At 41.9% G+C, this 23,534-nt stretch overlaps 1 protein-coding gene across 4 annotated transcripts in view; it reads left to right on the top strand.

The window, feature by feature from the left end:
* The first annotated feature begins 1,921 nt into the window (after positions 1-1,921).
* Positions 1,922-23,534, top strand: part of si:ch211-246m6.5 (von Willebrand factor D and EGF domain-containing protein) — a 35,558-nt gene continuing 13,945 nt past the window's right edge. For 2 of the 4 annotated variants that reach the window (XM_038721975.1, XM_038721967.1), the window contains exons 1-19: positions 1,922-2,336; positions 6,367-6,551; positions 6,782-7,010; positions 7,131-7,196; positions 8,256-8,488; positions 10,788-10,877; positions 11,037-11,178; positions 11,742-11,959; positions 13,242-13,315; positions 13,448-13,724; positions 13,953-14,155; positions 14,245-15,155; positions 15,895-16,031; positions 16,127-16,288; positions 16,372-16,476; positions 17,605-17,719; positions 20,650-20,912; positions 21,137-21,356; positions 21,536-21,673. In XM_038721975.1, the coding sequence (XP_038577903.1) occupies positions 2,237-2,336; positions 6,367-6,551; positions 6,782-7,010; positions 7,131-7,196; positions 8,256-8,488; positions 10,788-10,877; positions 11,037-11,178; positions 11,742-11,959; positions 13,242-13,315; positions 13,448-13,724; positions 13,953-14,155; positions 14,245-15,155; positions 15,895-16,031; positions 16,127-16,288; positions 16,372-16,476; positions 17,605-17,719; positions 20,650-20,912; positions 21,137-21,356; positions 21,536-21,673 (3,868 nt within the window). In that variant the 5' untranslated portion in view covers positions 1,922-2,236. The remainder of the gene's footprint in view (positions 2,337-6,366; positions 6,552-6,781; positions 7,011-7,130; positions 7,197-8,255; positions 8,489-10,787; positions 10,878-11,036; positions 11,179-11,741; positions 11,960-13,241; positions 13,316-13,447; positions 13,725-13,952; positions 14,156-14,244; positions 15,156-15,894; positions 16,032-16,126; positions 16,289-16,371; positions 16,477-17,604; positions 17,720-20,649; positions 20,913-21,136; positions 21,357-21,535; positions 21,674-23,534) is intronic. The other 2 variants (XR_005444784.1, XM_038721956.1) reach the window with 1 other exon arrangement.

The raw sequence follows: 23,534 nt of genomic DNA, 5'->3' as shown, positions 1-23,534 counted from the left end.
AGGTAAAGTGAAGCTTTCTAACTAGAGAATTTACAGTTTCCAAATGAAACCTTAAGGCGTCAGGATGCTTCAAAATTGAAGTGCTTGTCGGATGGTCGAACAGCATCTGAAATAATCTCCCAAAAGGAACCGGTAAACTGCAAAACCATGGTTTGACACAGCCCCCCAAATTCCGATGTCGTTAAGGTGTCGGGCAGGGAAGTTTCAGTCGCTACTCAATGATCCAAAAAGCACTTCATTTGAAGCATACTGACACCTTAACTTTCCAAAACCGACAAGTATGCCCACTTTACACACTGCCTAGTCAGGTTGCCGGACGTTAGAAAAAAGGCAGCTCTCATTTTTTAATCAGCATACTATTTCTGACTATTTCTGTCACTTTTCATGTGTACAACAAAATAGACAACACTCCTCAAAACAAATTAGCTTGAAGCATACTGAAACCTTTTCTGTATTTCTAGGGCATTTTTAGGCCTTTATTTTTTTTCCAAGTCTGAAAACTGAAGGTCTGAGACTTTCTCACAGTATTGAAGTGAAGTCTGAATGAAAAGGCAAGCGGAGAACACCTGCTGCTCCTCTTGGGTCTTTTATTTAGTGGAAAGGTATGTCTTTTTGTCTCTAGCCTCTAGCACCTGATGTTTACTCTATACTCAGGAGGCCGACATTCTCTGTTTCAGCTCTGCAGGTTCTCACATCCCCCTGTAGTGAAATCAGCTCAGTCACGAAGTGGTTTCATTCACATGAAGAGACAATTAACTGATTAGGCTGTTTTAGTGTTTAGGTGAGCTTTCCTGAGTTTTGGAAATGGAAAATGTGTCATTTGCTGTAACAAGAAAAGCTATTTTTAGGAATTTTAGCTCAGTGAATATGAGATTAAGTATAAAGTACCATCTTCTTTGTTTTATTATTTGGTTGAAGAATGGGTCAGGGTCAAAGTCTATGTACTGTTTTGCTGTTTGTGCTGTGCATGTATTTCTCATGTAAACTATATTATGTGTATTTTGAAAATCATGAAAAATAAAAAAGCATTAGGTTGCTTGAATACAATGTGTTTAGAAATAAAGGTTAAGGTTCATTTAATAATTACTATTGTAAAACTATGGCAGTAAGATAGGTACACAATAGAAATGATAAACATTACATAAATAAAGTAAAAACAGAGGTTTAGAGAAACATGGCTTTAAAATTTAACCCAAAACCAAACACTTGTAGCAGCTTTTTTCTTTGAATAAAGACTTTCAAACACATGTCCTGCGCAGTTAATAATTCATTTCAGGTGCATCATCTTATCCTCATGTTTGTCTAACATAAAGCCTGACTGGATACTCACATTCTCTATAGCTGCTGACATGCTGTATATACAAGTAAGGCACTGAGTACATACAGCTTCAGAAGTCTGCCTGTCTATGCAATGCACTTATATGTAAAGTCTGCTGCACAAATGTCCTAACTGTCAGAATAAGTCTGGAGTTTGATCTAATAAAGTGTGATTTTTTTTTAAACACTATGTTTATTTCTCCACTTGGTACATGACATGGTGATTAAAGTGATTTAGTAATTAGCAGGATTAATTAGGTTAATTAATTAAATTGCAGGATAATGCATAAAATACTTTAACATGAGTCAGTAATTTGGTTTAAAATAGAGAGGATTTTGGATTGCTGTGGAAACATGAGATGTTAACATGTGGCAGCAGCAGTCTAGCATGTTCTACTGTGGACTTTTATCTGACGTTATAGCCTACTTATTTTTTTTACTTTTTTCTCTTTTACGCAGGATTTTGTGTCTTATGTTTTCCAGCAGTAAGTCCACACAGTTCTTGAAGTTCAGAAGCGCACAAAGTGTACTGTCATAAACCGAGATGAATCTGACATGCTGCTGAGATGACTTCCGCTTTGATTGGGCCGGTTTGGATGGATCATTTATTGATTTGTATCATCGTCATATTGATAGAGAGACGTTTGAATCGGAGATCATAGAGGACCCACCTATAGGAAGAGACTCCTCGGTGGTTTATTGCCTCCTCCCTCCTTTCCGTTTGTCATCTTGCGCCCTTCGCACAGGGAAGCCGCAGTCTCAAGCGAGCAGAGCGCACGTTTATGCCCCATCTCCCTCATTTTAAACGGAAGCGCGGGGTAGGTACAGTTTGCGCCACTTTTGCACCGCTTATCCAAACTTTCAATGGGACCTGACGACTGAAGCCAGCCTGCTGCATCTCTAACCCGGAGCCGCAGCCATGGACTGTTGCGCGTTTGATTCGGTGCGCCTGTTGTTCCCTGGATATTTACGCATCGCATTGCTGTGGGTCATGCAATTGGGGGCGTTCGCGCAAAATGGTAGGTGGATGGAAAACGTTTTTCATTTATGGCTCAGGTTGTGGCTTTTTGAAGACAAAAGATAACGCTGAATCCTTTGAATACCACGAGTTATGATTTCCAAATGGTCTCCATTTTACCCATGAGACACAAAACTACGTTTCATCTTCATGATCAGGGGCATTTAAAATGGAATGATATGTCTCAGATATTCCGTTTCTTATCTTGTTAGCCCACATCTTTAAATAAAAAGCAGATAAAACAACTGCCTGTAAAAAGCAGCATTCTGCAGAGCTGCGTGACTTGGCCTGTGAGGCTGCATTCCTATCACTCTGCAAGTCCAGAGGTTAGATGGACCTTCAGAGACAGAGATCACAGACAAGAGAAAACCAATAGGCACATACAGAAGACCAAGATCAAATAAAGACAACAGTATATTTGCTAGATGATACTCAATAGTGGATATTTGTCAGGTTATAGTGTTCCTCACAGAGAAATATTCATGTGTCTACTTTTGATTTAGGTTCCAAGCTTTTAAGATGATTTGCTTATTATCACCTTAACAAACAATAAAGTTACTTATAGAGGAAATAGTGTCCCTGGTGTGTGAAATAATACTTACCACCTTGCACTCAATTACAGTCAGGAATTACTTATCATAAAAAAGTTAACAAATGCTGTAAAAACAACATGAACAGAAATCAAAGTAAGAGACATATAAACAGAATGAGAGCAGTCCTAGTAAACACGCAGCTCTAATTCAAACAAGATTACAAAAAGTTGTGTTGACTCATTACACACCATGATACACTTGTTGCTCAATATATTCCATTGAACTGCCTCATATGGCTTACTCATGTTTTTCAGTGTTGTTTAGTCAGACTTCTCCCATCATGCAATTTTCTTTCTGCCATGACATGTGTGGTCAAAAGTTGAAAAGAGGGTTGTAAAAGATGCACAAAACAGCAAGGGCAGTTGTCAAAAATGTAATGCAGGATTGCAGTTTGAATGAGCTGGAGTTCACATGGAGGACAATTAGACACATATGGACAGAATGGCAAACAGGATTAATTGATGTCTTACTTATATTCAGATTAGAAAAGCAGTGTTTTATTACTGTCCATCCAATTACATTCAACAATAATTCTAATATCTGAACTTGAAATTCTGCAGTGTGAACTTAATGTGGGACTAGTCCTTTTAGTCAAATGAAAGTTTTATCTTACTTTGACAAAAAGCTGTTGTCTTAGTCAGTCCAATTTGCCACTGTGTCTGCCACCATGTCTTCCATCTCGCTCACATCGTTGTCCCCAGGATGCCCAACAACAGATCAAAGCACACAGTTGTAAACTTTAAGGCAGGCCCTCATAAAATGAAACGCTGTTAGTCCTCTCAGAGCTTTGCAAGGAGAATAGCATTTTTGTGCCAACGCAAAGTCTACCAGAACTCCTGTAACTTGAGGAGACATATAAATGACAAATACAAATCACACGGTATTGTTTTAACTTGCTGAAAGGGATGTGTTTAAACAGCAGCCGTTCTTCTAAACTCTGCCCCAGGTGCTTAAAAGCCCTCTAAAGTAGTTAAAATAATTGACAGGACAGTTTGAATTTTAAATTTGACGTATACCAAAGTTGGTATACATCAAATGGGTATCCATCCATAATAACTGACTCATTTGACCCAAAACCACAAATGTCAACATCAGGGTGGAACTACAGGAAAAGTCAAAGAATCAGAGTCAGTAGGCTTCATCATCTGGGGACGATGAATGTCTGTACAAAATTTCATGGCAAGACATCCTGTTTACATATTTTAGTTTGGAGGGTAGCAGTAGAGGAAAGGCCATGGAGTGTCTAAAATGGAAAGTTTTAAATTCTTGGGAGCACGAATGTCCTTAGTAAACTTAAAGGCAGCCTGCTAATAATATTTTGTTGGTTCAAGTGAAAATAACGGTGGCATTAGAGTTAAGGTTAAGTGGGTTATTTTCTGGGAAATATAAATATCTTTCATGGGAATGCTTGTTGTTACTTCTGATGCCGGTTGACCAATTTGGCCGTTGCCTGCTTCACACCTGTGCTGATCTACATATGTGAAGCCCTTTAACTTAATTGATTCATCCTTTCATTTTAATTTTCTCTTTTCGTTTTTGTCTTTTTTTAAAATGTACTGTACCAGCGGTAGAAACGCTGCTTTTCCATTTTGTCAAGAAAGACATGGACAAAACACGTGATTTGGTGTGTAAGTAATTAAGCCGTCACAAGCTTCATCCCAAAACCTTTTCTATCACTACTGGTCTTTAAAACCCCAGAATTTTGAAACCCTGCCTTTCAATGCAGAGCACGTTATCTGCCCCAAAACTGCTTCAATAATAATAATAAATTCAATAATTATCTTGGTGATAATGAGTCATAGTCAACTTAAGCATTTTCAGATCTCATCCAGACCCATAAACCTTTCTGTTGTGGTAGTGAGTGACAGGCCCTCTGGGAAAAAGACCTGTAACCTCAGTTGTGTTAACACCACGCACTCCAAATTAATCCTATTTCCATTTGAAACTGGAGAATTCCCAGCAGAGTCCCTCCTGCACATCTGGGCTGCTGAGGGCCTCCCTCCCAGTGGGATCTCCTCCTACCGGGGGACGCTTCATTAGCTTACACCCTTCCCCTCCGGCTCCGTAAACTCATTAAGCCGCCAATTGCAGCAGTTTAGTCAGCGGCCAAAGGCTCACCGATTATCCTCCTGCCTGAAAACTTTGTTTGGACAACCTGTGACCTCAAATCCTGTCAGTGGAGCTTCCAGACGAGGCATACACACAGACAGGCGGCGATGTAAACAAGAGCATTTGCTTTCAAGGGGCTGTCAACATGAAGCCTGTAAGACCTTGTTTAGACTTGGGATCACTGGCAGTAACTTCGCCCTGTCCATTGAAGGCTTTGACGGTCTCAAGATGTCCTAAATGTTTGTTTTGCCCACAGTCAAACTCAAACAGGGGAAAGACAACAAGTTGAAAGAACAGCCTTTTCTTTTTGTTTAGGCTTGTTATGAAAGGCCTCTGTTGACGTGTTTGTCCCATTTCACTTCTCAGATTTAGAGCTTTTGAGAGTCTGCAAGTTCTGCTCAAATAATATCCCCGGTTGTTTCAGCTGTAGCCGCTGTTCAGAGGCCAGTCATGCGCCGTTGGTTTTAGCATCCTTAGCCGGGGCAAGTTCAGAGTGGCAAGAAGCTCACAGGAATGTCTGTTATTCTTAGCAATTTAGTTAACCCGTGGGGGTGAAATTACCCTTCCTGCTCTTCCCCTCAATGCTGACTGACAGTTTAAAGGGCACATAGCTATACTATGGGCCTTTCTCGTTTCCAAATTTGTACCTCCTCGCCTCCTCGATCCTTGAGCCTGTGAAATTGATCTTAGCGCGCCATCTTGAAGGACATCTCAATTCCTAAAATGCATCTCAAGGAGGCCCTGAAAATAGCAATAAGTGGACCTTGTGTTAATATTGTTTTCTCAAACCATTATTCCCAAGGGCAGGAATAAACTTTTACACTCAAGTTTCAATGAAGCCTTTAAGCTACAGTGTACTGGGAGAGAGAAAACTTCTCAGTCAAGCCAAGGACAAACCAACTTTGCATGCAGTTTCCCATGACAGCATGAGCTGCTTTTGTTTCGTCTATCTTCATCTGTCCTCTCAGACCCGTCCTGTACAAACCCAAACAGCAGGACTCCGTCAAAAAGATAAAGACACGACTCCAGGGTAAACCCGCTCATCTGATCATGGCCTGAGATTCTTCAGTTTTCATTTCCTTTTCACTCAAAAAGACAAAGTGAGAGGAAGAGATTTTAGGTTGGAAAACACTGATATTTCAGCAAAGGCAAGCATCCAAAAACAAAACTCCAAAGCTGGAAAAAGAAATTTCATAGCAGGGCCGCTCCATCTGGAACAATCTGTTTTTTTTGTTTTTTAACTTCATCACAGATTAACATCTGCTAAGTTTCCTCTTTCTGGATAAGAGTTTGACATCATCCTTGTTGTGACTGTTCTCTTCATCACAGCTCCAGAGTGTTACCCAGGAGGCCATCGGACTTTGCGTAATCCACATCGCAGCATCGACTTTGACTCCACAGAGATCCAGAACAAGGCCATCCAGGACCTGATCTGTGACCACTCGCTGTTGCCGGGCTGGTACAGATTCAGTGTCAACAACAAGCCAGCAGAGATGCCGACCACCTGCGTTGAGGTAAGACCAAGTTCTGCCAAAAAAGTGGTTGTGTTCACATCATTGCACTTTTTAGTTCTACTCTCTTCTTGTACCTCCTGTGTCTCTTACTTGATGGTCAAAATCAGTATCAGTACCACCATCTAGCATCCAGAAGATTGTTTTAATAAGCCCCTTCAGCCCAGGTGGAGGGTATAATAACCCTTCACTTCAGGTAATGACTGTTTCTTTTGACGCCCCGCCCCCTGCAGATGAATCGCTGTGGTACACAGGCTCCTGTGTGGCTGTCCCTGAAGGACACCTCCTTGCCACGGCCTGGCGAGGTTCGCCAGCTCTCTGCCTGCGCCACCTGGCAGTTCTTCCACGGCAGCGCCAAGGACTGCTGCCTCTTCCGCATCCCCATCACAGTGCGGAACTGCGGCGAGTTCCTGCTCTACCACCTGCAGCCCACACAGGGGTGCATGGGATACTGTGCCAAAGGTGAACATGCTTGCTCCAACAAAATTGGGGCTGAACTGAACATGTTTTCAAATGCTCTGTACTATTAGTAAAGTTCAATGGTTATTAGAATGTTAGAATCTGATAATTGTCATGGTTCAGTTTCTCCAGATTTGGGACCCAGACTATGCCCACCAGGTGAGGTAGAGGTCAACGGACAATGCCAAGGTGAGACATTCTGAGAATTGGGGTCTAAAGCATTTAACATCATGTAACACTGTACACAGCTGTGTGACACTATTCACTCTGCTATGAATGTCTGCAAACTAGTGATGTGCGATACCACTTAATTCCTATACGATCCAATACCAAGTAATAACCAGGCTGGTATTGCCGATACTGATACCAATACCAACATTTTTTACATATTTTATTTCTAGTTTAATGTGACCTTCCCCCTCCCGTTTCTGTATTTATGAGGGAAATAAAGAGTAGGCTGTAGCCTTACCAATTCAAAATAATAGCTGCATAATGACAAGACATCAACTACTGTCATATTCTTTAATTATAATAAAAATATCCTGCTCAGAACTGCCGCTTCATAACATCGTCATATTATTTTGACTTAATCTCAGATGTTTAGCGAAGTTTGCGGTGTTGCCAAAGTATTTCACTGTCTTTGCACACACATCACACAGAGCCTCATTATTACATTCACAGCTAAAATACAGCCACACGTGACGGCTTTCACAGTCAGCCAGAGTCAGTATTCAATCGTGGAAAATGTAAGGAGCTCCAGTGGCTCACTTCAAAGTAGCTCCGTCACAGAGCCGTAGTGCAAGCATGACTTTGACAGGAGAAGTAGTTCCTATCAACAGAGTATAATTAGACCATCCTGGTGACAGTAAGATATTTATGATAAAACACACATTCACTCCAAATGACGGAATTTAGATATCGATCCTTTTATGTGAGAATCGATCCTCAAGCAGGAAACGTTGGTATCAGAAATATCGATACTTTAGGATCGATCCACACATCACTAACTGCAAACTGTACATCCACCTTTTGGCAGGTTATTTCAGGTCCACATTGCATTTCACTGTCTTTTGTAGCAGAAGGAGTTTGCTCAGTTTTCATCATATGACCTAACTGTGGAACTAAAGTCACATGATAATGAATGGTTGTATAGCGCATATACTGTATGGTATAAAGAAAACAAAATGAAATCAGGGCTGTTTTTGATCTCTGTGTAACACTGCTTTACTCCACTGTCAATGTTTTCAGCTGCCCTTCCATCCCTGCCATCCCGGCCGGTGATCACACCAGAGCTCATCGGCCACAGTGTCCACCTGAAGTGCTCCTTCATCCCGCCGCCATGGAGCCAGACACTGGGCTTCCAGGTGGTTTGGGCCAGACACATCGGTCATAGCATGAAGGCTGAGGTCAGGCAGGAATCCACACTGAAACCGTTCTCTCTGGTGGAGATGGATGGCGTTCACTTCAGGCTTGGAGAAATGGTAATTCCTGCCAGACCGTGCTGAAACTTTTGGGGGGCAGATGTGGAGGGTTTGACCCCTCAAGTGGGCAGCTTAAACCATGGATCATTCTGACCTCTGTTTGCCTGGATTCAGCATCACAAAGCAAAGGCAGAGAGCCAACGTGTGTCATATCCCGTTAAGAGAAGGCAAGAGGAGGGTGGGGAAGTTAAATCAGTTGCAGGTTGGAAAAGCCGTGCTCCACATGCTTCCCATTTAAACCTCCCCATTCAAATCTTCACAGTGAATTCTAGGGAAGTTATTTTTTACATGGACAGATGCACACATATTCAATAAAGCTGTATCTTTACACTGTTTTCTTGACAACTCAGCACTTTCACAGTAGAGTTAGTGGTTCATAGGCGTTCACTTGGCTTTTCTTTTAAACTTAATTAAAAGATTAAAAGATTTCTGGGTGTAATATTAACGTGTCCAGTTCAGCTCCAGTGTCCATCTTTAAACCTGCCTCCTGACAGGAAATTGCATCTACAAGTTACATGTGCAGGGCAACATATAGTTATCCAAGACGCTTACCCATAATCTGCGTGTAGGTCCGTAGTAATGTTTACTTATATATCTTCATATATATAGATATATAGAGAAAAAACACCAACCTCTCATGGCAAAGATGCTCCAAAACCCCCAAAATCTGTTTTGTCATAATTTACGACTAATTGGCTATTGAAGTTCTATGGTTGATGGATGATGAAGCCCTGTGGTTTTTGGTCTGCCAAGGTTGATTCTAGCCAGGCATTACTGGCAGCTGTTTGGCCATTTGATAATTTCAAGCAGTGTCGGAGGCAAAGACTTCAACTTATCTGAATCAATTATTTCACCCATTTAGGGCAGTTCCCATTTAAATTTTGCCCACTTTCTCTTTTCTTCTTACTTTAGAAAAAGACCACAACTCACTGCAAAGCATAGAAAGGGAAGAGCAGACTCATAGTGGCATGATAACAAACTAATTTGTTGTTTTTGTGTTTCTAAAACTCTTTTTGGATAATAAATACAGACTTCAGAGTAGTTATTTCTTCTCAGCCACCAAGAATATGTGCATGTTGGTGGACAGATGGCCATCAGCTGTATTCCTTCACCAGAAGAAATTAGGTGATGCAAAGCATTTGATCAGTAAGCCATTGTCTTAGCAAATTCTTTGAATTTGGTTTTGTGTTTCAAGAAGACCATTATTTTTGGACCCAGGATCTAGGAAAGAAGCTGCAACTTAACTTCAACTGCATTTGTCTATTAGGATTGCAGCTGAAACTCTTCCCCAACACGTGCGCACACTGTCACAAATCAATATACAAAATTCATTGTGCTGCTGACCAGTAAGCAGAAGAATTGAAGGCGTTTGTGATTGTCAAGTTGAATTATCGCTCATGAAACTAATTTGGATGAGAAGGGAAACAAGGAAGAAATCTGGCTTAAACTTGAACAGTGGTGAAAAGCTTGTTGAACGTTTTCTCAGTCGTTGGACACTTTTGGTTGCTTCCTTACAGCTGAAGTCAACTTGTAACATGACTGCATTTCTGCATTGGGAGTAATAATTGTTAAATTTATTCTTTATTCTGAGAGTCTGCTGACAGCGCTCATTTCCTGGAGAAATTATTTGTTGCCAGGAAACATTAAGTTATTAGATATTTAATGTGATGCTGTTTTTAACTAAGGTGATGTCACTCTGAGTATTTACCCTCATACAGCTGTGGACCATTGTGCTGCGATATTTGGACACTAGGGTTGTATTAGTTGTGTCTGGAATGTGTTGCAGAGGTCTGTCTTTAATAAATGATGTAGCAGCTGAGTTGGGTCAAACGTCATCTTCATTTTAGCACCGTGAATCAGAGACGCGCTGTACTGTGAGCTAAATGGGGAAATGTTTTGATAAATCGCAAATACTGCGTCAGCCGTACATTGTTAGTCTTTTCAGGACTAACAAGCACACGTTGTAAAAATGTAAGGCACTGTTTCACTTAGAAATATAATCAAAAGCAGGTCATGTGAGGTTCTGTATGGCTTTAAAATGACTGATGTCCACAAATACAAAGGAACAGCAAACTTGCACAGCTCAACAAAAATGCATTGTGCCATTTACAAGTAGACTTTTCAGGTGAGATTTAAATGTTAGCTTTTGCTTAGAAATGAATGTAAAGTTAAATAAAATTAATGAAAGAAGGATAAAAAGCAGTATTATACCTTTATCTTTCACTTCTCTTACATACATACATGTACATTTATGGATAAAGACAAGCATCGAGTGATGTCAGTCATGTTTTCCTTGCAGTTCTCCTGCAGTGTTTCAACTTTCAGAACCAACTTCAGCCACAGCAGATCTACTCCAAAAGAAAGTGAAGGTTTCTATGCCGGACTGAAGGTAATGTTCTTGTGTTGTGTTTTAACTCCAGTCTACACCAAGATAAGAAGGATTTGAGACGGTGCCTTTATGGTATACTGTAGCAAATGGAAAGCTTGTAAAGCTTAAACCTGCCCAGCCAAACTCACCAAAGGCTCTTTTTTCCCCTCTTTCTTTCAGTTTTCTCCAGACTCGCTCCACATAGCAGAGAATAGCAAAGAGCATGAGCTGACCGTCCACAGCACAGTGCCCATCCCCTGCCACGGCCCCAACCACGGTCACCAGTGTGGAGTGCCTCTGACGCTGAACGTCCACGACCCAGGTCAGACCTGCAGGAAAACAGGAGATAGTGTCTGTGTCACCCTAATTTATCTGTAATGAAGATTACACTTTGAGTATACTGCAAGTTAACGATTTAGTTAACTTGTTTGGAGACGGAAAATCCTAATTTTGGCAATGGGATTGAGTAGGATGAGCCTGCAGCAACCACCACAGCTGACCAAACATACCATTCCTTAAGCCTCAATATCCCCTAAATTGGGCAAATTTGCGGCCAAAACACAAATAAGAGGAACTGAAATTAACTATTGAGACCTTCACTTCTTATTAATGCAAATAGGATAGGATCCTTGTAAGGAGGCATTAAGATGCTTTCATCCTTTGAAGATGCAAACGTCGTCACAAGCATCTCACTCCGGTAGGTATTGAACTGGCTATTTCATGCAGAAAACTTTTTTCATGAGCTGTCTTTGGTTCTTCTGTTATGCTCCGACTTACCCTGTACATCATCGCATCAAAGCCAGCTCCAGAAGACATTATTACAGTTCTGGAAGCAGCTGTGTGCCGTCCATTAACACTAACTTACTGCTGTGTTGACATTCACAGACACTCTCGGACACGAGGCCGCAAATGTGGTACTGTCCGCCTGCCAGGTGGAGCTCCAGCCTAAAGCCTGCAGCGACGGCAGCTGCGGCCAGGCAACTTTTGTTGTCACTGCTGTCACTGATTTCACACGAGATGGGAACCGGCCAAGTCTTATCGGTGTTTTGCCAGGACCCGGCGCTCCACGACTCTGGAGAAGCTATGTTCCAGCGTCCCTGAAAGTGAGTTGAAGTGAAACTCCTTGGATGTTCATGGATAAACATACATACATTGTAAGTTTTCTCATTAAACTGAATACCAAAAGTCACCACAAAGTGATAGATTGGCCCTTTAGGGGTTTCAATAGGTTTTCCAAGAGTTCACAAAAAGTTTAAGGCATTCTTGAAGGTGTTCTAGGGATCTTTAAGGGCTTTTCACTGGTCATTGAGGAGTCTTTGATGGGGATCCAGGAAAACTTGAGGAGTTTCGGAGAAAACTAGAATTTGGGGCATGGAAACTGCAATGCTTAGTGTCCCTTTTAGAGCTTCTTATGGACCTTAAGGGGATTGATAGTTTGGGAGAAAATGAAGATGTTTCAGGGGTCCTTGAGTAAATTAAAGTGGTCTTTTTGGAATCAGGGGTCCATTTGGATGTCTCAAAAGTAATTTGGCTCCATAGATTCTTGATATTAGGGTCATGTGGTATGTAAACTGCACTCCTTGAGGATGCCCAAAGGATTTTTGATGAGGTTCCAGAGGCTCTTGGGGATTCCAGGAGTCTTGTAGGGGTATCCTGAATCACTTAAGAGGGCACCAGGGTCCAAAATTAAATGAAAAATAAAGGAACAGCAGCAAAGTATTACTTTAATTAGAGAGTATCAGAAAGACGGCTCTAATTACAGGTTTCTCTGTCATACTGTTTACATAAACACTATGCTTTATAAAACTGAAGGGGAGGGTGGGGGTTTAGGGCAAAAAGTGCGCCTGTTTGATGGTTTGACATGATGTTAAAGAATGCTGCTCAATGTAGCCATTAGTTGTGTCCACACAAGCAATAACATTCCGTTGACAGTTGATGATGTCAGCCCTCCAGACATTTTGTCTCTGACCTGTTGCAGGGGTGTTATCCCATCTGTGATTAGAGAAAACATCAAAGCTCACCTACTCCCAGCTAACCCAAAAAAGGGTGGAGCGTTGGTGTAGCTGAGACGGGCTAAATGAAGCCTGGTTGCTGTGGCTGGCCACCTGTGATGGCACCCATCTCTCACTCAAAGTGGCAATGCATAACTTTAAGCCTTAATATAATTTAAATGTGTGTTATTTTTTTGTACCAGGCTGTAAACATGTTTATTTGGGAATTTAACATGGGGTCTATGGAGATTGACTCGTTTTTAGAGCCAGCCTCAAGTGGCCATTCATGGAACTGCATTTTTTGGCACTTCCAGGTTGGCTTAATTTTTCAGCCCCGGAGGTTGCAACTTGGATGAATCCCTCTAATCTTTGTTCTCCTCACCTCTTCCCCCAGGTCACAGTCCAGGATGTTCCTACTTCCATCTGCTACTCTCTGACTGACCCACATATCATTACCCTGGATGGCAGGTAATTTATCTCCTAAACAGTTATCAGCAGACATCAAATGGTAATTTTAATTTCAGTTTGGCATGTTAAAACACCAGGTTAACTCAGATACTGACATATCTGTACGTGCTTCTGTCAATCTACTATGTGCAGACATTACGAAAACCACCAGACCGGCACCTTTGTCCTTTACCGGAGCCTCGTCAGGGAGTTTGAGGTCCACTCTCGCCAATGGGACTGTGGCAGCCGACACTACGGCGTCGCCTGCAACTGCGGCGTTGCGGCGCAAGAGGGGAACGAGATTGCCATCTTTGACATGTGCAATGGCCAGCCGCACGAAACAAGGCCACAGCTTACCCTGAAGAACCTAGGTGATAGGGAGGGCAGTCGAGTAAGGGTGCTGGAGTCTCACCAGGGGAAGAAGGTTACCGTAGGTATCCGAACATTTTGACACTGGTGCAGATTTGTTTGGAAAATCATGATATGCTGTTTGCTTGCCAGGAAACAACTTTGGCTAATTTCATGCTTGTACTCTCTCTGCATGAGGGATCTTGACTTTAATAATATAAATGTAATGAAGAATGCTTTCAAAATGTTTACTTTTGCCTCATGAGGAGATTATGTTAACTAGTTGCTGGATGTGACTCTCCTCTTGTAGTTGATCTTTCCCTCCGGGGCCTTTGTTAGGGCCGATGTTGGGGATTGGGGGATGAGCCTATCTGTCCGGGTGCCCAGTGTAGACTTCAGTAACACGCAAGGTCTGTGTGGCACCTTCGACCGCAATGGCAACAACGACTTCCACAGCTCTGATGGTGCCACCTATGGCCCAGATGACCTGCAACGCTTTATAGAGGACTGGAGGTGAGTCTGCAACAGCAATTTAGACAAATACATTTTTTTAACTACTTTGTTTGTTTTACTGAAATGGTCTTTTCTTTTATGTGTGCTAGGATTGCTCCCGGTGAGAGTTTATTTGATAAGACCCCTCTTGGGATGACGCTGGAGGTCAGGAGGCCTTTCTGTCAGTGCCACAAAGGATACAGCACTTCTCATCACCCTGGGAGAGAGATGAGGAACATGTACAATCCTTCCGCTCACTCAGACTGCATAGCATACGATAATGTGGATTACACATCTGTTTTCCCCTCTATGGACACAACAGTGGAATACATCAAGAGTCCAGAAAAAGAGGAAGGCATCTTGGATATGTCTGCCGTTAACAGTCATCCTCTGGAGAGGAGGCACCTTCAGTTTCACAGAGAAAATAATAAAAACAGTGACAGTGATCTTGAACTAGACGATGAGTTCAGAGAACAGCTTCTGCTTTCTGTTGACAGGCTAAGGAGACAGGCGTCATTTGAATTCCAGCCTGTCTTCACTGCTCAGAGCCTTAGCCAGGCCGATCTGGAGAACTATGCCTACTTCTTCCCTGAGGATCACTTGGCGGAAGCCCGACCGAAGTTGCAGCCTCAGTGGCCCACGCCAAGCGGCCTGACCTCGGCCAAAGCTCTGGAGGTGTGCCAGATAGCTTTGGCAAACTCAACTGTTGGTGCAGTGTGCCTGGGGCTGCTGGGACGCCGCCTGGATGAGGCAGTGGATCTCTGCATTCTGGACCTGCAGCTCAAAGACGACCTGGGCTGGGAGGAGGCTTTGCTGCCATACCTTGAGAATGAGTGTGAGAGGAGGCTGTTGGAAAACCGGACCCAGAGAGCCTTGGAAATGGCAGGTCCACCAGGAGGGCCAAGGGAGGTGGTGACAGCACTGCGCTGCCCCAACTTTTGCAACGGAAATGGAGAGTGTACAGAGTGGGGCTGTCAGTGCTACCAAAGCCACAGCTTTTACGACTGCAGTCTTGCCATCAGTATGTACCCTGAGACAGTCGTTCCAATTATTACATATTTATCTGTGTTCAAATTACACTGCCTTACCACAGTGCAGTGCTTGAAGTGGGGCTGTACGCTCCGGTAAGCAGTACTGGCACCTCAACATTTTTCTCTTTGGCGTACCTGTTCCCGTTCTCACCTGCCTGCTAATCTCTGTCGGCGGAGAGAGAGCAGGAAGAAGAGAAGCTCGGGTGCCTTTCAAGCAGCCGTGTGCTGAATGTAGCTCGTCAATGTCACTTGTTGTGAACCGACCAATCACAGCCTGGATGGGGCGGGACATTTAAAAATATTGACAGATAGGTGTCATTTACACTGGGGACACTGGGGACATGTCAGAATCAGAATGTCTCCATCACTTTTTGAAAGCTTTTGTTAAAAATTTTTTGAAAAACAGCAACAACAAATGATAAATAACAAATGAAAGTGTGGGGAGTACCGGCGTCTATTTTTTTCCACTTCAAGCACTGCCACAGTGTACAGCTGTAGAATCACCATCAGAATACTACATCTATTTTGACCTTATGTTGAAGTCAGATTAGAAAAGCTTTACATCGATTACTATGTAGAGATAATTAGCTAGTAAGCTTGATGTCTAAGAGTGGTATGTTAACAGATCATACGAATCTCTATTTTAATTAGCTGCCGAAATAACTATATTCTGTCTTTTGATTGGCATGTAATTTACTCATAAGCAAACAATAATCTCTCCTTGGATAGGCCAGCCAGTAGAGTTAACAGATTTGGAGAATGGTGGACTATGTGACATCCGAGCCTTCAACTGTCGCAACATTCGAGTGTTTGGCCTCGGCTTTATCGACTCTCCCGACCTCAGCTGCCATGCCACCAGACTGAAGGTGAGGAAAGGCAAGGTCAAAGGTCAGGTCTTCAAGATGAAAGTGTTTTTTTTCCCCAGATATTTCCTCTGAATTGTGTTGATGTGCCTCCACAGTACATGAACGGATTTTGGGTTCCAGGGGAAAAACAGAGAACAAAAGCCACCTTCCTCAGTTCTAAGGCTTTAGACTGCACTGTACCATCTCTGAGCAACACAGCCGTCAATACAGAAGACTTTATGATGGATGACAAACCATACGCACGCTGGGAGATTAAGGTAATGTCTCTGAAACTAACCTGTTTTTGTTGTTTGTTGGAGGGGTTTGAGGCATTTTTCAGAGCCCCTTTTTCCTGTCCCAGGTGACCAATGATGGCTCACAGTACAGCCAGGCCAAGGTGGTGACAATCTATGATGGCGTTTGCCAGGTCTGCGAGGCATCGCGCTCAGGACTTTGTAAGTTAAAGGTAACTCACATACAAAAGTGAACAGGGTTTTTCTCATAGTCAAGCTGTTCATCTCCTCTGAAGACTCCGAACATTAACTGATTGTTTTAATGTATTTTTCAAGCCCAGGACACCATGACACCACTACAGTAAAAAACAAAACTTTTGAAAAAACTGCATGATTATTAAAATCTAAGTAGATGGAAGTCACAAAAATATCCTTCCAATGAAAATGAAATAATAATAATATATTTCTGCTAAAGGCTTGACCGCTACATGGAAAATATTTGCACCTTATACCCTATACCATACACCTAAATTCCAATGCAACAACAAGTCCTTGTACCTTAATAAAGTTAATTTGTTAGTGAATTTCAAAATGACCCATATGAAGTCATAGCTGCAGTACCTTTTTCCACGTTTGGGAGACTCAAGGTATTTGGTTGAGGTGAGGTAAAACTGTTTAGTTAGAAAGTCAGACTTTGTATGACCTTCCACTACCACAACTTCTTGCTTTTTAAGGAGGATGGCCATCATTCAAATGACTATAACAGGTCACTGGTTAAGAAAACCTCTTATTTGTTTATTTGGGTACAGGAAACAGATTTAGGAGACAGATGTGATTCAGTAGGTGCTTAGCGGAAAAGTGTGGTGAAGCGTTTTATATGTTCTGTTAGGACTGCAGCAGCTACGCTGTGAACAGCTTATAGCAGGTTGAATGACTAAACCAGAAACAGTGTGATTTCCCATGCTCCCAACAGCTGGCTATTTAAAAACCAAACATTAATAAAAAAAAAAAAGAAAGGTATGTTGTTACTGGAACTGTTTTTTATGGGAATGGAGACAACACAACATGTAACCTTACAAACAACCTGGGGTGAACACTTGCGCACTCACACATTTGCAGAAAGACACAGAGTTTTGCATGAGCTTGCCAAAGCTGAACTAAATTTAATTGAAATGATGTGTATTTAGAGCACAATGTCCTGTTACACACCTGGCATCTCCAGAGAACACCACGAAAGAAAAACAAACAGCTTGAAAAAATGTGTTTATAATGTGTTTTCTGAAAGCCTCAAAATTTTACACTGTAAATAAGAGTACACAATCAAACCTTTTCCATTTTCGCTCTCTGTCTCTGGTTGCCAGGAAAGGACATGCAATATTGATGGGATGTGTTTAACAGAGGGAGACTCTAATCCCAGCAGCCCTTGCCTCCTCTGCGACCCGGCTACCTCCAAATTCACCTGGTCTGTGAACCAAGGTACAAACAAGAGAACAAGAAAAGAGAACAACCTTTTATTCAATTCACAACCATCATCAAGATGACCACAGATCTCTTTCAATGAAGTGATTAGTGATCCAACATATAATAATGTTTTAGACAATAGGGCAATAAGTTTGTTTAGGGCCCTTTCTTGTTTCAACATGAAAATGTCCCTGTGCAGAATCCCTGTATGGCTCATTTTGTCATTATTTTGTTTCAAAACCAAATCAGGAAAACCAAAAAACCAAGTCGTTTTTTGTTTTTTACGTTTTAAAACCAAAACAGATAAAAAGATAAACAGAAAACCAAAAAACAGACAATCGTTTTTTGTTTTTCTGTTTTAAAAACAAAACGGAAAAATATTGATTTTGATTTTTAATGTGTTTGATTAGTGTAGCTTTGTGTGTTACACTTAATAAACGGGGCGGCTGTGGCCCAGGAGGTAGAGCGGGTTGGCCGTTAATCGGAAGGTGGGCCTTCAATCCCTGGCTTCCCCTGGTTGCGTGTCGAAGTGTCCTTGGGCAAGATACTGAACCCCGATTTGCCCCTGGCGGCTGTTCCACCAGGGGAATGAGTGTGTTTGAGCACTTAGGCTCAGTGTATGAATGCGTATGACTGGTGAATGCAGATGTAGTGTAAAAGCGCTTTGAGTGGTCAAAAAAGACTAGAAAGGCGCTTACAAGTACGGAGCATTTACTTAATAAACCTGCAGCAGATGCAGCACTTGGGCGAGGGCGACGCCTGAATGTAATTAAGATGAGCTTGAACATCAACATAGGTGGGTTTTTAGTTAGAAAAACAGGAGGCTCACCGTTTAGTTTGTAAGATTTCTTCAATATCAAATTAATTCAGTGATAGTTGTGAGTACATCCAGTGGTACACATCAAACATGAACTGTTATTAGTTAAATCGGCGAGCTGTGTATTAACAAATCATACACGGATTAAAAGGTTCAAGTAATTTTCGTTCAGCTTCTCTACACTGTTTCCACCAGCAGTACTGGCGCTGACCTTTATTTTCTTCTGAGATGGAAGAATTTAGAAAGTTCCGTGGCGCTGCGGAGAGCCTCCAGCTGCAGTAGGCACATGGATTAGGCTATGCGTAAAACAGGAGCATTGAACTTCATCCAGCCAGAGGGAACAACCACTGACTGTCCAGTGCGCCGGTTCCACTGGCAACACAACGCATCTCAGGTCTACTGGTTAAGGAGCGGGGCGCTGGATTGTACAGGGCGAGGGAGAGGAGGTCGTGGGAGCGACCTGGTGCGCTGCGGACGGTCGGTGATCATTCTGCCTGGTTGGATGAAGCCCGACCATAGACCATAGCCCGACGCAAACCACTGCTGTTGCAAACAACAGGCACACGTGTAGGTTGTGCCCCGCTCTCCCCTACAGCAGCCAGTTAGTTTGAAAACCAGTAGGGATACAACACCGGTCAAAGAAAGAACAAAACGCAGCTCCTTTGTTTTCAGTTATGGGTTTAAAACAGAAAAACAAAACAGATGTCTGTTTTTTTGTTTCCTGCTTTTCCATTTGTCTGTTACTAGAAACTGTTATTAGAAACTTAACAACTTGTTTTTTTGGTTTTCCGATTTGGTTTTGAAACAAAATAATGAAAGAACGAACTATACACGGATTACAAAGCCAGGTGCTTAAAGAAATGTTTTTTCCAGTTTGGTGTGGAATACCTCGACTGGTTTTGCACAAAGCCCTAACCTCAATCCAGGAGAATCAACACCCTAACCTGTCACTTTAAAATTATTGATATGACAAGTTGGATAACCCGGATAGCCGAACTTGTAACAGCTGGTATTTATTCAATACCCAAACTGACTAAAAGATTGGAGGTGTTAATGACTCAGCTTGCAGCCCACTAATGGTTAATAACAGGGAAAACAGTATTTATCTTACTTTATAATTGTGCAGTGGCAGTCGTGGTAGTCTGTCATTGTGGTAGCTGTCCAACTGTGTTCACATTTGTCGCCATTAGCAGATCAAAGGAGCAGAGGTTTAAGTCTCCCAGCAAGCCCTGACCTGTCGCTTAACATCTCAGAGAGAGAGAGGGGAAGGGAGAAGAGGGAGTAAATCACGTGGTTGGTTGCTACAGCTACATAGACTAACAATCATCCTTCCTTACACTCAACAACCCACAAGTCAGCTGTAATAGTGAGGCTGTGATAGCTGATAGCAGATAGCAACAAATGATCAACTTAACACCTCAATTTGTCTCACGTTCAATTTTCTTAGGGCAGTAATTCTAATAGATTTTTCAAGAATGTCTAATTCTTGAAAAGTTATTTGGATACGTGGAGTTATCTCACCACATTGCCAAACTTTTTGCTTATTTCTAGACCGTTGGTTTAAGGAACTCAATAATAGTATTAATCCTATTAATCAGCGAGCATTCTCTTGTCAGTTTCTTAACAAATGACATGCTGAGCAGGTGTTTCCTGGGATTATCATTGCTTTCTTTCTTTTAAACATCCATGGGGAAAGCATGATCTCAGTAGTGGCCGCTACATGATCTTGTTGAAATGGCCTTTGAGAGCTCCACTTGGAAAGAAAAGCTGGAAACCCCTCCAGCCGTGGACATGTGTGTTTACAATGACTTTTTCCAGGAACAGCCTGGAGGGATGTTTTTCCAAAGCAAGCTCACCTATAAAGAGTTTTATTTCAGGACAGGAAGCAGATTCTTTCATAAAAACACAAAGACGTGTCGCTGTAAATGTAACAGTAAATAAATTGGTGGGAATAACTATAACCAAAAGAGCTAATGATGTTATTGGTTAGTTGTAAATACCTGCAAAGCATGTAGTATTTGTAATGTACACAGAGCTACTTTGGAAGATAACTGCATATAAATTGCATAAATCTATTTTTACACTCTGCTTTAGTTTGTTTCTTAAGTTTTTCCTCCTCTGTCTTCAGTCAATGAGCCGCCAGCCTTCCACCAACCTCAAAGCAACCTGCGGACATTTTCTGGGGAGAACTTTGTTTTCCAGTTTGCAGCATCAGACCCAGAGGGCTCGGCACTCCTCTTCCAGCTGGAGGAGGGGCCAAAGGGGGCTGTCCTCTCCCCTGCTGGCCTCCTTATCTGGAGGGTTCCTATAGAGGAGGGACGTCAATCGAGGCACTCTGTCCGTTTCACACTGTCAGACGAGTGCAACGCCCAAAGCACCTTCACCGTGGAGGTAGAGTTGGAGAAGGAGAGGAGAGAGCAGAGATATAAGAAATAGAGAAAAGAGAGTAAGGGAAAAGAGACACGACAAAAAGTGAAAGCAGAAGAACGGAGCTGAGCACTTCATACCTGTTCATTTAAAGATCATATGTTGATTGTTAAATATTATACATGCAGTATAGCAATAACAAACAGAATATGCCTCAGTAGTGTCTCTCTTTTCCATCTGTAATACAGATTGATGTGGTGCCGTGTGGGTGTCACAGTGGAGGTACATGTGTGACGGATGTCAATTTCCCTGCTGGCAGTGGGAAGTACCTGTGTGTATGTCCTGAGGGTACGCAGGGTGACCTCTGCAAGGAGGATGTTGACGAATGTTTGTCAGCCCCATGCACAGTCGGCAAGTGCATTAACACAGCCAGCGGGTACAGGTGCGAGTGCCCTGCAGGGCTGAGAGGTAAGAATTCAATGAAAGTCTTTGTAATGGCTTCATTTTAAAAACTCACAAAACTCACATCAGGTTCTGTTTAATCCTGTTTGCCCCCTCTGGTGTCATTTGTTTGTTGGTGTAGAAGATTAATAGCAGTTATGGTTTGTGATAGCAGAAACAATTTCCTGCGTGTGTCTTTTTGGCAGGTGTCACATGCATGGAAGATATCAATGAGTGTGAAAGGAAGCCTTGTTTCACAGGAGTCCAGTGCTTCAACAGCTTTGGCTCCTATGGCTGTGGCCCATGCCCCAAGGGCATGCTGGGAAATGGGACAACATGTACAGGTAAGCATGAGCATACTGTGCATTTGTAAGGTGTGTTATGCCATGCTTGAGGCATTTTAATTATTACTTATTTTTATCAGGACAGCTGGTGAGATAATTCTGCTAAGACCATATTTACAATTTGCTGTGGAGAACCAGTTCCATACCTAAAAAGCATGGGTTATTATGTTCTCTTTTAAGAGATATTCAGGTACAGGTTTGCCAAAGCCTGATCATTGCATTGTGTGACTAAAATGAGAAAATTTCACTGACCTCACTGATAAAAAAGATTGGTAAAATTACACAGCAAAAATGTCCGTCTTAACAAATAGTTTCACTTTTTTTTTTTTACAAAATAACAATTTATCATGATGAAATAACTTCTCATAGAACTTCTTACTGTGTGCATAAACCCCTACACACGATGACATGGCTCATACCCTCAAATCTGGATCTCATTAACTGGCATAACATGAGTTTATCAGATACTGTACACTGTTTGTGAGTTCAAAGGTCTCACATTATGAAACAATCTATTTATTAATTTCCCAACATTTCTTTATATGACCATTTCTTGGAAGCTATGATCTTGGTTCCAACATTCTTTGTGATTATTTGCATGCAACCCCAAACATTTAAAGCTTGCTCTGTAAATCACTTTGGAGCATCAGCTAACTGCCCAGACTGTGAATGTGAATTTGATCATTGCAGCTATGCGTCTCTGAGTAACACACAGCAGGGATGCACTACTTGTGCTGCATGGAAACCAGATGGATGAAACCGTTGCCTCCCTCCATGTGCTTACTTTGCATTTTAGCAATGCTAACTGGAGTTAATGCTTTGAAAACACTGCCACAGTTTTTTTTTTGCCTGCTTCCAGCTAAGTTTCAATCGCTCAAACGTTTTTGTGTACAAGCATGTGTACAGATGTCAATTCACACAATAAACACATCACTAATTGTATACTAAATTCATAATGCTGTAAGCTCCTGCTGTTGCAAACTTGCAGCTGCTTCACAGTGAACACAGCAGCTAGTAATTTGTAGAAAAGCAAAAATGAAAGGTACAAGGCTGCATATCTTATAGACTTTTCTAAATCAGGGCTAATTGGTAAAATAAAAGGCTTGATAAATTGGCTTGATAAAAGTTGCCTTTATTTGTATCTGAACAAACTGTATGTCAGTCAATGGTAAGTGAGAAAGGGGTGTTTTTTCTGCAGACTTTTCAATGCTAACCGCTAATTGGCTCCTCCATTATATATTCAGTTATTCTACATTTATTCTACCAGCAAACACATAATGCTTATTTGAGGTGGCCAGGTTGACATAGAGAATAAAGTTTGAGATTGGCTGTTGTTGCAACAGTGCGCAAAAGTTCAACAAGGTGGGCATCTTAGCATTAAAGGCAACACATTGAGAGTTGAGATAAATGCAGAGTTTTGTCTACAGCCTAAGAGTGAAAAGGTTGAGTCATTTTAGTGAAATCATTTTGTTTTGAGCAGCTTGGTGCCACAGGTGTATTTAAAGTTTGTAATCCATGGCTTTAAAACAAACCTGGACTGAATATCCATCCATCCATCCATCCATCCATCCATCGTCAACCGCGTATACAGGGTCTGGAGCCAATCCCAGCTGACATTGGGCGAAAGGCAGGGTACATCCAGGACAGGTCACCAGTCCATCGCAGCCTGGACTGAATAACATTAGCAAATTATCTATAGTGTTTTCTTTTACATTGGGACTTTCTAAATGTCAACTGAGTTGTGGCTTTCTTAAAATTGCATTTTCTTCTTTGAGTAATCAAAGAACCTCAGAACCCGGCATCTAAACAGACTAAAACTCAAACCAAGGTGTATGTTTCAAGACATTATTGTCCCTAATGG

Source organism: Micropterus salmoides, unplaced genomic scaffold, assembly GCF_014851395.1.
Source record: "Micropterus salmoides isolate LMB-PRFRI ecotype aquatic unplaced genomic scaffold, ASM1485139v1 Ms_hic_scaffold_1, whole genome shotgun sequence".
NCBI lineage: Eukaryota > Metazoa > Chordata > Actinopteri > Centrarchiformes > Centrarchidae > Micropterus > Micropterus salmoides.
The sequence above is the reverse complement of the archived record's forward strand: the minus strand, read 5'-3'. Positions and strand labels throughout refer to the sequence as shown.